Source organism: Rhamphochromis longiceps, linkage group LG4, assembly GCF_057381845.1.
Source record: "Rhamphochromis longiceps isolate RC_006_pf linkage group LG4, R_longiceps_female_GT1.1, whole genome shotgun sequence".
Taxonomy (NCBI): Eukaryota; Metazoa; Chordata; class Actinopteri; order Cichliformes; family Cichlidae; genus Rhamphochromis; species Rhamphochromis longiceps.
The window spans coordinates 25,272,791-25,287,157 of record NC_140560.1 but is presented as its reverse complement, the minus strand read 5'-3'; the positions used below and the strand labels follow the sequence as shown (position 1 = coordinate 25,287,157).

At 41.5% G+C, this 14,367-nt stretch overlaps 1 protein-coding gene across 1 annotated transcript; it reads right to left on the bottom strand.

Annotated features, from left to right (window-relative positions):
• Positions 1 to 401: 401 nt before the first annotated feature.
• LOC146671704 (suppressor of cytokine signaling 3-like) lies at positions 402 to 2,946 on the bottom strand. Its single transcript, XM_085404059.1, has 2 exons — positions 2,754 to 2,946; positions 402 to 2,254 (listed from the first exon to the last, which is right to left on the bottom strand). The coding sequence occupies exon 2, from the start codon at positions 2,120 to 2,122 to the stop codon at positions 1,505 to 1,507; it is 618 nt and encodes a 205-aa protein (XP_085260185.1). The 5' UTR covers positions 2,123 to 2,254; positions 2,754 to 2,946; the 3' UTR covers positions 402 to 1,504.
• Positions 2,947 to 14,367: the final 11,421 nt, after the last annotated feature.

Genomic DNA, 14,367 nt, shown 5'->3' with positions numbered 1-14,367 from the left:
TCAGTTAGAGGAAGAAATACTCTTAGGAAATAACACTCAGAAATAACTTTTTTGTTTGAAGTTCAAACCAAGCATGCTGTCTTCTGGGGAAGCTAATCTTTTAAAAGAGAAAGTATAACGCCTTTTATATCTTTGTGTTTAATACATCAAAAAAGAAAAGAAAAAAATAGCGTCAGATATAGAGCTGTGGTTTCCCATCTCGGTTAAAGGTGGCGCTTGGTAAACTCTAAGTGGAAATCATGAGTAGAAATCTTGTGACCTGAATTATGTGGCAAGAAAACTAAACTACATGTGTATGTAACCCTAAGTTAAAGATCCAGGCGTGTCATGTCAGCTTTGTGTCCACCACAACTCCCCATCCACACACAGGTAAAGTAAAATAAAACAATGAGATGTCAGTTTTTAGAAAAAATATCACTCTTTATTATAAATTAGTGAAACGTTTGTACACATATAAATAAGTGCAAAGTTGTATCAGTCTGCTTGCTTCGTCAAACTTCTCAATTATCTTCAAGCATCCCCAGCAAGTGGTTGGGCTGGCAAAAATACATCTTTATGAAAGACGGCGCATACAAGCGCACACACACAAAAAAGATCAACCATTTCATTTTAGCTCATGGTTTTAAGGAAAATGATGTTGACATTCATTTGAATGCAGTAATGATCCTGCCTGTGCCACAAATACTAAGACACCGTTCAGCCAATAAAAGGGTGTCTTTGTATTTGCTTAACTTGGCAGTGGTGCTCCTTTCTCAAGTAAAATCTCTGAGGATTCAGTCTTGTTGACCTTCCAACAAACTGTGGTCTTGTTCTGGCAAAATTTGGCGTAAACATGTTCTATAAATCAAAAATATAAATGTCCACATTTTCCATTCTTTATACATCCCACACAAGCTGTTGCACAAATAAACCCAGAAAACCAATCAGTGTCCATTTATTTGTACTCTGGCTTTTTCCATTTATCGTCTGTGGATTTCCAGCGAACACTAGACCAGAAATCCCAGGATGCTAACACATCCAAGATTCTCATCCAGTAACAAAGCCAGTCCAGCTGTAATTGGTGGATCATTTTCTAAGGCTGATGTGTGAGCTAAACAGCCTCACAGTACACTGGTTAGCAGCAGCAGCGGTGGCAGAGGGAACCTATGTGTCACTGCACTGTAGACAGCTGGCTGTGAACCTCACTTCGGTTTTTACTAAGTTTCACGTCATCGGTGAGGCAGACGAAGATAGTGCCACCAGATCACAGCAGTGCTCTCGTTCTCTTGGCCCTCTTTGTGGATTGGTCCTCAATCCAGTGTCTTTTTAAATGTCTTTTTTGAGAACAACACACATCTTGTCAGTACACATGTGGTCCCCCTTCACAAGCTCAGTCCTGGGCTCGATTCTGTCGACTCTACTGCTTCATTACTCCTCAAATGCAGCTCCCGACTGTGTATAGGTGCTCTGAAACCAACCAGGTTTTTTCCATTACACTCTTAACACAGGGATCAGTCAAATGCCACTAGATAGGAGCGTCATACTCCTGGAGGAAGTCCTTCAAATTATGAGGAAGTTGGTCTCTTTTGGAAGAAATGTTCAAATGTCCATTGACGGTTTTCCTGCACAGGTGCTGCAAAGTGGACATGCAGCAGGAGAGAGGTCGGATGAGCTCCAGAGGGATCTTCTGCCCACTGCAGTAAATGTAGTAGATATTCCCACTTTGAATGTTCCCTTTATTCTGAGCCATGTAGAAATGAACCAGCTTGAGAACGCAGTCAAAGTGGGGAACAGACTGAACGTTCTTAGGGTCAGTTTGCAGGTAAAAAGAGTTTGAATCATATTGGATGCGAAGGTTCTTGGTGCCTGAGGCCGTTTTGACACTGAGGGTGAAAAGGTGTCGGTGGTCAGCGCTGTCACGGATCAGAAACGTGCCCACTTTCTCGGACGCCAGCATGGCATTGGCCTCCTTGCCGGTGATGGTGCTCCAGTAGAAGCCACTCTCCTGGAGCTTTTGAAAAGTGGACAGGACCATCTGATACTGAGTTTTCGAGGTGAAAGTTTTGTAATGGTAAGACAGCCGCATTTTGGAGTCCAAGGGGCTGCTACTCATCGCGGAGTCAAACTTGCTGTGAGTTACCATGGCGCTATGCCCGCTTTCTTGGCAGCTTGAGGAGCACCGGGTGCCGCACAGACAAAAGAAGAGGTGAGGTGGAGAGGGTTGTTTGAGTAGGCAAGAAGCGGTCTGTTTTCAGCCTTTGCCTGAATGAAACACCTGAAGTAAAGAAAGAAGAGGCTTGGGTTAAAACTCAGTTTTGATCACACAGACATTAAAATTCTGATTTAAACTTTAACTACAAATTCAACTTGAATACTCTTAAAACTCCCAGAGGCACTACTGGAAACTTTTTTTTCCTTCCATAACTGTATGTCATGTTTAAAACTTTGGGGCTACCCAGCCTTACTCTGCTCTCCCTGTTTGACTAATATCCTTCAGCTAACTTCCAGCCGTTTCGGGGAAACTTTGTGTATGAGTGTGTATGTGCGTATGTGTGTGTGTAATCTGCCCTCGGGATTGAGGCACCACGGTCAGTTCCAGTAAAGACAGCATAATATTCATTGCGCAATTTACATGCCACGGTCGGCTTCTCTAAACTGTTTGCCTCAGTTAGTTAAACACCCTTGACACCTTATTATATAACCCTTGGTTATATAATAAGGATTTTATGCTACAGAGAGAGAGTGCAAAAATGAGAAAAGAGACTGGTCCGTACCTGTGATGTTTCTCCAAAGTCGCTCTTTTAAGTTAAATCCAAAAGCTTGCTCAGATAGTGAGTTGTCCTGCCTCCTTTTGGGTGCTTGAGAAAAAACTTCAAAGTTTTTTTTTGTCTTGCCTTTTCTTTTTGGCAGGTTAGTAAAGAGCCTTCTCTGTGCGTAACAAGCTGAGTGCGCCTCTCAGAGAGCAGTGAACCTTTTTATACAGACGAGGCTGAGTCTTCAGACCCCGCCCCCTCACTTCCAGTAAAGCTGCTCTCCTGGCAGATTGACAGGAAGCGTGTGTTTATTTTTTTTAAAGGATTCCTGCTATGAGAAGCGCACTGCCCCCCTCCCCCCGCTGCTGTTCCTCCAAATGAAGTTAGTGAGGAGTTCCAAGCAGTCCTCCTGCACCTTTGTGTTTTTGTTCACACAAAACTTTTAACTTCATTGTAGATTTCGAGCCTCGATGCTTATTGACGCCGACCATAAATCTATATTTGGCTATGTAGTCATTTTTTTTTCCTATTAAAAGTTCCTCTTTTAGTGATTAGCGTGAGGTAATGATTCAGCTGCGACGCTTTGTGCAATCGGTTTCTGAGAAATTCATAGTAACAGAGGGTTGAATGTTCATCGCTGCCTTCCCATAGAGGGCGACAGATTTTGGGAAACTTGATTTTATTTCTCAACCGGCAACAGCTGGTTTCCAAGGGCAGCGGATTATTGTTTACTTCTTGTCGTCAGATGGTTTAACAGTTTTCCCGTTTGCGTTTGTGCACTTTTAATGAGCGCCCTGAGATATTTGAGCGCTCTCTTATAAACCTTGATATGCTTTAATGTGACGCGGTGATCATTTGTAAGGTATTTATTATGTCTTGAAGCTACACCTGCATAGTTTGTATAATATTGGACATCAAATAGAGCAGTTTAAGTCCTATGTTAAGCTCTTTATACACGTATTAATACCAGTTTCCATTTTGCTTCTCTACAGAGACTGTGCTGCTGTTTTTCAGCTGAAAAAGTGCCTTTGCAATTGTTTATTTGCCCCCTTTTTGGTGGGTACACATGAATAAAAACGGGTGTAAAGGCAGATTATAAAATAAATGTTTAAAATATGTTTTTAGAGACACTTTGAATGGGTGTTATAAGCCAGTTTGTAGAACTGTTAAACAAGGACTTTTTTTTTAAATTCATCAGAAGTCAGTTGTTCAGTTGTGGAAATGCCTATCTTTGGTAAATTGTGACTGATAGAGTGCTCACACTGTCCACCTCATCTTGTTCCCTGTTGACTCAGCTATGACCATCAGCTTCAGCTGGTTGTTCTGCTGTAGATTAACCCCAGGCTGTTTTTTCATGTCAGGATCTGTATACAGCTTACTCATTAATGCTGAGATCTATTAGGCAGGGCCATGGAATCGTACAGGAATTTGACATTTCTCAACACAAACTGGAATCCATAGAAATAAAGAGAGAAAAACCCAATTTTTTTCTGTTTTTTTTTAACAAACTTCAGGACAAGAGGGGGAGCTTGAGGGAAATAGAGTGACGCCAGAGTGCCTGATGGCCTTTGTTAAAGACCAGCTGTGTCCACAGAGGTGAGTCAGGTGCTGTCTAATACAGGCAAGCAGGATGGGAGAGGATCACTAGGATAGCCCTGTAACAGCGTGCTTGTTTCCAGAAAAACTATGGTGTCATCAATGTAAAGTATTAATTTGGTATTCAAAGGCTCCCCAGGGTCCATACTAGGAATGACTGGAACAAAAATGAACTAGTAAGTTGACTGAAGCTGGGAAAAAGAACCTGCCTTCCCAGTGCTCAACAGGAACAATTATGCACACTATTATGGGATGCTGACTTGGCTGTTTAATGTGTGTACTGTAATTTTACAGGTCGATTACAATAAACTGAGGCTGTGCATACATTTGTCAGTCAAGGTGGCAGGCGAACCAAGTGACCTGTAGCTGAGGCAGCTTTCTTCCCTGTTGCTGTAGCACACTGTGGGACTCCGGTTAAACATCTGTGGCTGGAAGGTTTGGCAATGACACATTTGGTTTTTTAGGCTAAGTGTGTGTGTGCATGTGTGTGTGCCATTCCCTGGCGTATATTTATAGTAGTCTTAGCGAATGAAAATACTACACCAAAAATGAGCATTTGTTCATATTTAAAGGTTCGAATGCATGAGCTACTGACAAACAAATACATCGACAACAACCAAATTTTCTGTGTAGTTCTTCTTAGAATTAGTTCTAAGTGGATTAGACAAGGCATCACATGGCAGCGGATGCTAGCTTTTAGCTATAAACCACTGGTTAGGGAGAAAAAAAGAGACAGCTGTTTAGGTTTTCCCAGACTGACTCGGAAATTTACCCTAGCTCGTGGTTCCCGTAAACCCACTGGGTATGAGGGCAAAATAGCAGACCTATCAACTGGAAAGGGCGGCGAAAAGCAAAAAAATATTATTCAACAAAATATTTTGGAGCTGCTTTTCTTTTTTTCTTTTTGTGTTTGCACAGCTGAATGCACTGATCCTGAATTCCAGTTGAGTCAACAATACTGGTAACAGCGTTTTTCTTTTGTTTTTTCCTTTTAAAATCCTATTATGCACAGAAGAGCCAGAATAAAATCGTTATTTCCTAATGCGCTAACTTACACAGACATTGTATTTCACGAAAGGAAGGACTGTAAAAGGAAATCTCAAAAGTTCCCGTAGAACTGCTAGACACTGATGAACTAAGGTAATCTGGTAGATTCCTGGTATGCCTGTCAGTCTAAAATGTGCTAGTCTTTATAATGAATGAACAATGGCACTTTGTGTCTCTACCTGCCTATTTCCCCTGTTTCTATTTGTCCACTTACCGCCATTTGGAACTAAATTACTGTAAAACTTCCTTTTTTTGATTGGGCAGGGCAACTTCTGTGTTATTACCAATCATTCAGTAATGATTTCCTGGTAACTTTTTCAGTGTCTTTCTTACAGTGTCGCTATCAATGTCGGTCTTTGTGCTTCTGTAAATTATGGGAAGTCTTATGCATGACCACCGCAGCTGAGAATGCCACAAAAACCCAGATGGCAACACTGTTTTTCACAAGCTACTCTTCTGCTTCTTCTTCTTCTTCTTCTTCAAATTTATATGTCCTTGTATATGTTGATGAAAACATATCCATGTATTTTGTGTTTACTGTAACCATTGTGGAGTTGTCTTTCACGACATACGAGGTTAGTCCGGGAAACACTTGGGAATATTCTGTTCATGCGCACTACGAATACCATTCATCACTCTGATTGCGCAACTCTTCTGTTGCAGATGTGTTCCTGTATTTTGACAGAGACGAGTGCTTTCTTATTAATATTTACTCTTTCCTATTAATGAGAACTGACGACACTACATGAGAAGTAAAACGGTTTTTTTCAGGAAAAAGAAAGAAATTCAAAATAAAATTCCAAAACCGAAAACACACCCTCCATTCAAAGCTCACAGACAATCAGACTGTGCAGATTTTTTTCTCTTTTATTGAATATGCATACTGCCACATAGTTGACTGTATTTCTCTGTGCACGGGTGATTAAACGTGCAGGTTTTTTTTTTTATAAATGGTTGATTCCCACTTGATGATCTGTAAAGTTGTGAAAGCTGGCACTGACATTGGGTGTCACGTTTTGGCACAGGCAGCATTCCTCGCTTAGTATCACATGGTGTCTATTTATGAATGTCATAGCTGCCTTCTGGGAAGGGCTAAAAGCAGAACGTAGCGCTATTAATTTACTCTTCACACTAAAACTATCATTGCAATGTTTGACAGCACTACCATGGGAGATAAACACAACTCTTTAATCATGTTATGCACCCAGTGCATAGATTATTATCTCTGGACAAAGTGTTAATGTTAGGCTTATTAAATTGCTGGGAAAGCTTCATGAATAAATTATTTTCGATTAACGACTGCAAGCAAACGACCAGCAAACTTATCCAGTCCAAGCAGTGTTGCAATATTTACATTACAACACACTATGGTCCATTTCTGTATAAATGCCAATTATTCTTCTTCCTTCTAGATGAGGAAGTGGAAGTGGAATATACTTGCATTTGCATGTTCACTGTTGGCCTTGAGATCATTTTTCCAGACGCGGGTTTGTTTTCATATTTGCCATCATCATGAGACAAAGGGAGGAGTGCTGTTTTGATCAGTTCAATCTGAAATATGCAAATAGTCATTTTAGAAAATTTCCAGTAAGGATGGAGCTCCTACAAGATTCCTGACATCTTTAAATCATATAAGTCATACAAATCTTAGACCCCCTGGGATTAGTGGCTTTTTCTGACACTGACGTGCATAATAAGCGAAAATTGATTCAGGAAGAGTTGGCTCTGCGATTGTGTGATTCATTCACTCTGATTACTGTCAAAATTAAGGAGGAAAGGGAAAGAAAAGGAACAAATGGCATCAAGAGTTGTCGCCTAGATCCACATAATTTTCCACAGAAAGTGGCTTCGGGTTGGATGTTTTTTGTAGGTACAAGTGAAGCTTTCTCACAACTGATCCATACCAGTACATCCCATTCTTCACTTCAAACAATAACAGGCCAAACATGCCGAATCTAATGCAACTAAAATGCATTTATTGTTAAAGAATAGTTTCAATATTTTGGGAAATATCCTTATTTATTTCTGGCCAGGACTTAGTTTGCGTAGCAGGCCCTGAATATGCGGCTACATAATGAAATTCCTGGCTCTGTCCAAAAGTAACAAACTCTGTGTACCAATGCCTGTAAAGTTCACTAATGAACCCATTCTATTTTGTTTGCTTAATCCATCTAAAAACCAGAGTGTAACAAGAGCACTTTTCTTTTTAGTGGCCTAAAAGTATGGCACACAACCACACCATGAAATGAAAAATTTGGGTTTTTAGATATCAGTTTTTGTCATTATGTTAAGTCAGGCGGTGGCAACATATTGAGTCGTATAAATCATCCAGCTCTCAGCTGCGGGAGAATATCTGTGTTTTCCACTGATTTCATTCAGATAACTTAATGCATGAGTGATGCACAGCTAATACACAACCTGAAAAAAAAAAAAAACAAAAACATCACATTGGGTTTCACAATCTGCACCTCCTTGATCACTGCATAAGTATGTTAGGGCATACAACCGTGCACAGACCATGAGCTGTCTCTGAAGAATGCACACGTGGCGCGTTCCTTGAAATGGCCGGTGTCCAGATGTGATGGGTTGCCTCAAAACATTCAGATCGGTGCAGATAATATGATTGATGTGACGCTGTCCGCCTATCTTGGCTCATCTGCCTCTGCCGCCACCATTCTTTTATCAGTATCGAATGCTTGGGGACAGAGGGAGCTAATGACATAATCGGGATCTTCAAAATGGACTTTGATTCCCACAAATCCCAGAAATAGCTGGCTGATGTCATTCAGGCAGCTGGTAATAAATCTGTCTGCGCCATAATAGCAGGTTTGCTGAGGGATACTGTTAACCGAGAACACCTTGTTTAAATGCACTCAACTGAGGGGACGTGCTGCCAAAACACGCATGATCGCCCTTGTGTTGCGAGGAACACACACACACGTGCATGCAGACATTTATTATATGCAGATGCTAGAATGATGTAGGGCTCATCCAAATGCACCAACATGCAAACACAGAAACGCAAACTTCCTCTATAACGCAGTAGTAGTAATTTGATCCCATGCTTTGCCAGTAAGCGCGATATTTCCGGAAGGATTTATTGTGTATATGTGCAACGCTCACACACAGGTTTTGCGGTTACTGTTGAGATAAAAGTGCTGATGGAGCCTTGTGATACGGACTAGGGACAGGACAGGGACATTTCAGTGGATCAGAGGGGGTTAACCTGGAAGATATTCTCAAACTGTAGATCAACCTCATCTCAAATGAGGATTTTGCATTTACTGACATCATTCTGGACAATCTAAAAGATCCGACTCAGATATGTGAGAATACGTCTCGGGATATATCAGTCACACGCGGGAAAGCTTTGATCGCAACTATTCTCTGTATCTGTAAATATTTCCGTATGTCTGTGAGACCTCATTGACCTTGCACGTGATCTCCGCGGATACAATGAAGTCATATCATGAGACTATAAATGGACTAAATGTCATTCGCTGGATTGAATGGAGCCTATTGTTCCTAGCGCAGGTGTGTTTCTGTCTGACTCTCTTTTAGTGTTAGAGGAACGTTCTTTCATCTTTTCCATCATCATCTGCTAGTGTTTGTTTCCTTGTGTGTCATAAATCAACAGCTCAGGACAGATGCATTTCTTCTCCTTTTGCAGTTCTGTTTTCTCGATAATCCTGTTTTTTGCTGCCCTGCATCAGAGAAATGCAACTCCTACACTTTGAGGTTTGCGGCCTCCGAAAACAGCAGCTCAGTGTTTCCAAGAGGCCCTAACAGAGGGAGGCCCTGTCTGCATGGCCTTTCCTGCGTATTTCAGATATGTTTTGTGATTACATATTTTACAAAGAAGGACTTTTTACGCTGGCTCCGTGCCTAAAATACAGCAACATTTGACTCATTAGCAAAGACATTAATCACAAAAAAGAACAAGTGTTAACCGGCCCTGAGTTAGAGTTCAGAAAAGTGCTTTGCAACTGCCAGACCTTTCCCGTTCTCTTTCTGCAAGGCATTTCCTTTTGTCCTCTTCTAGTCGGGCACTCCCTATAGACAGGAAATTCTTCTGGACTTGTTCCAAACCACCGCCTCCTTTCCCCTCATTTTCCTGTTCTTAACTAAAAATCTTGGAAGGAAGGTACAGCCTGTTCCAAAACATACGCTTGCATGTAAACAAACAATCTGGCGGTTCCAGAAATTACTCCAGCTTATCCCAGTTTCCTGAAGTTCTAATCTCAGGTTCTTCGAAGTCCTGTGGCTGCAAATTATACAATACGCTTCAATCGACATGAGGTAATCTACAGGACATTTCATTTGGACGTGAGATTAAACCATGCGAAACTCGTAGGGAAGAAAAACAATGTGCTTCTCTTTCTCGGTGCACGCACATACTTACTCACACAAATATTCAGTTTCCCAGAATTAGATCCACCCACAGCTCAACGAATGTGCAGAAAAATTCATAAATTCCTGTTTTCCCACTGAAACAAACAACCTTCTGTCTTTTTTTCCTCCTCTCCATTACTCCATTGCTGTGTGTTAGCAAGTTCTACTCCTACTCAGCTGAGCACTCAAAGCACCACTCTTAGCACTGGTTAACATTTGCACTCTGATATATGCACCGGGGTCAACTCATAGTTCTGTGCGTCGCCCAAGGATACTCCAGAATGAGAGCCTCTGAGCGTCAGCATGTTAGATGCCCTGCTCTATGGGTACAGTCCAAATACATGCATGTTAGGTTAACTGGCGATTCTAAACTGGCTGCTGATGTGAATGTTTCCAGGTGGGTAACAAACTGCTTGGTGCATGGATAATAATAATAACAGCAATCCAATTTCAACCATGAGCCCATGCCACCATTGTTAACTCATACTGAGTAAAACTTTATGCAGAGAGTTGCTAACGCTGCTTTGCTGCTCTCCTCTGCTCTCTGTTTTGCTCTGGAAGCATATATGAAAGTTTGCACTCAAAAAAGTCAATCACAAAATTAAAACCGACCCCTCCGTCACACAAGAATTGTTAGCCCACGCTAAGCCCACTGTCGTGTTGAGTCTCTGATGCGGCTTTGCTGCTCACCTCTGCTTTCTGTTTCAGTTTATGTGAAAATATGAAAGCTTTCAAGAAAAAAAAAAAGAAACGAAACAGTCACAACCATTAGTCCGTGCTTGAACACTAAAGGATGCTGAATGGCTGTGATACGCTGCAGAAAGCCCACTGATGCAAAGGCCAAGCCCTTTGACAAGAGTCTGCTCTATAAACCGTCAGGCGAGGAGAGCAGCAAACCCCAGCGCAGAGCTGAAATGGAAAAAAATGGCCCCAGCGCAGGTTTTGCGTTCACTTTAACGCTCTGTATAATTATATCCAGAGCTACCAGTTACAAAGGAAAGAATTCACATGTAGATGAACTCGTTACCAAAACAGAAGTCAGAGAAGTTTTTGTTATGACACGAACAGAAGGAGTGTAACCTCAATTACTCCACTATATCACAAATGTGTGTACAGACAAGTGGCTGTCTCATTTCTCAGCTACAATGCCGGTAACTGCAATCAGCATACTTTCCTTACAGGTACTAATCAGTTACGCATCCTTTAGTGATCTTTACAACTAAATCATAAATCTACCAGTAGACATTGTCACCTTGTTGATTGTTAAGAGGAACCTGTTTGTGAGCACTTTTTATTTCCTCCAAGCTCTCACAACTGGGTCACTATGTCAGCGATAAAGAGGACGTCCTCAAAATGTATGGGAAAAACTATATTGTTCAGGGAAAGTAAGCAACTGTTAGGAAAGAAGAGGGTTTTTAAGCGAACATGTCTGCTGTTTTGATTTTATCAGAAAGGTTTTTTGTCACGTATCTTAAATAAAAGCTGGAACACAGATCTCCTTCAGTTGGTGTTAATTAGACGTTTTCTGAGATTTTTTGTGCAGGAAACTTTTCAAACGTACACAATTGCATGCTTGAGATAAAAAACACACGCACAAACACTTTGAAAGGAGATGAAGTGAACTTTTTGTTCCATGCAAGCTATGTTTTCCTGCTGTTGACCATCACAGTTTTAAACAGGGCTCCCAACAGCTAGCTTATGCACAACTCACTGCACAGTAAATATGCTGTTTGCATAGTTATAGGGGTATGTCAGGCAGAGTGAGATGTAAGGGGAGAGACAGTTGAGGGGGTGTGTGTGTGTGTGGGGGGGGGTTTGTGTGGGGGGGGAAGTCTTGTCTTTGTTGTCTCTTCCTTTTAACTCCCTTTCTCAGAAATCCTGCCCTGAGGTTATATTCATTGTCCTTTACCAGAGAGATTGCTAAAGTGATCTGAGCGGGATCTTTTCTTCCAGTAAACCACCGACACATGTGTCAGCACAGCACCTAAAGTGTACATGCACCTTGAACGCTGCACAATCCTGCATTTGAAAACATGCTTAATTGCCACCTGCAAAAGGCTCCAGCCTGTCTGTGTGTCGTGCTTTGTCTCTGTGTGTATTTGTGTTTGCTCAAGCATGATTCTTTTTAGCCATTTGAGATCAGGTTCTTCCCATTGTAGAAGAGCAATGCTGCTTAACATGAATGATGACTTTTAGACTTACTAGATCAGCTTAAAAAATCCCAGACAAACAACACACTCCTGTTTTGGGTTGACTTGGTAATTTTATGCAAACCCGAGGCCCAAGAGAGCAGTCAGAGCAAATGCTGTGCAGCTGTGGATGGGTTTGGGTGAAAACATCCACAATGCTGTGTTGCATCTCTCTTTGCATGTCACAGTGTTTGTATGCGCATGCCTTTCTATGTGTAACATTCTTTGCTTGCATGAACCACTACGAGAGAAGGCCCATTTCATGCCAGCTGAGGTCAGGTCTGGACACCGTGGGGTGCACCCTTCTCCCACAGAGGTGGGCTGAGAGGCAGGGGGAGGATTCCAGTGCTTCTGGGAAATAGTCTGGGCCTAATTGGAGCCTTACTGGTCTCACATGTCTCCACTTACTTGAGAAGACGGAGGATCCTTCTCCCTGGCCTATAAGAGCTGCAGTAGGCCCAGACCTTCCCCCTCCTTCCTCAGCTTAACCACAGAGAAGTGAATCCACCAAGCAAGCCTAAAGTGACAGCACAGCCGAGTGGTGTGTGTTTCAGCGCACAAAGGTCGGCTATGTCATACTGAGCCATGCCATTTATACCGTGCCTTTGTTTTGTTTTTTTAAGAATATTTGGCTTTGAATAATATTTGTGAATACAGTTTGTTCCCGGGATCTTCTTTCAGTACAGCCCGTCCACTCCTTTCTCCACTCCTAATGAAGAAAATATCACCTTTCCCTTTGTCACGCACACTCCAACGTCGAGTGAGACATGCGAGAAGCGAAGAAGAGTGCAGAAATGTAAAAAAAACAAAAAAACAAAGACTTCCCTGCTTCTGCCGCCGCTTCGCAACCACCACACGTTCAGTTTTTCACTTTTTTTTGTTCTTTCAGTGGCAGCGTGCCTCTCATTTCCCATCAGTCACGATCACCTCCTCGCTCTTGCTCTGCAATTCTCAAAAATCACCCTGTTTCACAGCACGGGTGCAAAATATTACTTGAATGCGGCTATGCAAAGATGATCAGGGGCCATTTACCAACCACTTTGATTATACAGTAATGCACTTAATAACAGAATGCATTGATGCAACGCAGGAATTCAGGGCTACAAATCTCTTGTCTTTGTCTTCAGTGCACATCTGGAACAAATTGTTGCATAATTTGTACCCGTGTTTTCACAAAACACTGCAGGCAATGGCCCAGAGGAAAATATCAAACAAATAAGCAGAGTTTTATTTAGCCTTGATTTTAGACATCGCTTGTTTGAAAGGAAAAAAAAAGCAACAAGGTTTTAATCTTCCACAGATCACAGAACTTCTGTTTTTTGAGGGTTTTTTGTGTTTTCAGTTCAGATAAACACGTTTCAACTTTAAAACATTTCGACTATCTACATTAATTAAAGCCCGAGAAGAAACAATATGTAACTTTATCAATCCATGTACTCAGAAACAGCTCGTATGCGCGAGGACAATTTAGCATTTCCTGCAAATATTTAGATGGGATTGATTTGTTTAACTTGTGTTTTTGCAGCTGAAATGTTTACCCAAACTACTTTGAAGGGTCTTGTGTGAAATTACACATGGACTGCTGAACATGATGGAAAGAATAGGGAAGAAATATGCAGACCATTCATCAAAGATGGTGTTTTTTTCCCCCCACAGAAGCAGCAGGATTGTGACTTTTTTTTGCTTCCTATCATTTACTGCTTTACAAAGTCATTAATAATAAGAAACAATCACTTTTCAGCCAGTTCTTTCCCATGACACTATGACACACGGCATCAAAATGGAACACAAATCCAGCTGCATCTTAGCCTTTGTGACCCCAGATGTTCTCCCTTTGCACTGCATCCCAACAGTTACATCCTGCTGGTTCCTGCATGCCTGCTCCATTGAGAAAGTCATTTCTATTGATTTGCCTTTCCAGGCATCATTTAATATGATACATATTCACTTGTGAATATCGACCTTTCCCTGCTGTCCTGACATTTCTGCCATAAATACTTTGAAATCAAGCCCGTGAAAAGATATGAAATGTTATAAGGGTAAATAAGGCCTGGTTTTAAACAGTAACAGAAGGGGAGGGTGGATTTTATAAGGGCAAATGTTCTTTGGGACTTGTGTGTTCGTTCAGGACACAGAGGGCATGATTCAAATTCAAGGCTGCCCTCAAGTGGAAGTTATAGTCACAGCCATATATGTGGCTGACTGGCAACATTTAAACCATAATTTGATTTAGCCATCGATTTGGGGAAAGTGCATTAATTAGCAGCATAAAAGTGCACAATAGACCATTTGCAACGGAAAAAATAGCGCGCCTGTCTTTGCAGCACAATGGCCAGTGATCCTTATCACATACTGCCACCTGGTGGTGTCATGTTAAAACTATGATATGCTTCAGTGCTCTATTTAAACGA

What these genes read in the sequence shown, in the direction of transcription:
- LOC146671704 (XM_085404059.1), bottom strand. Translation starts at nt 2,122, where the DNA reads ATGGTAACTCACAGCAAGTTTGACTCCGCGATGAGTAGCAGCCCCTTG.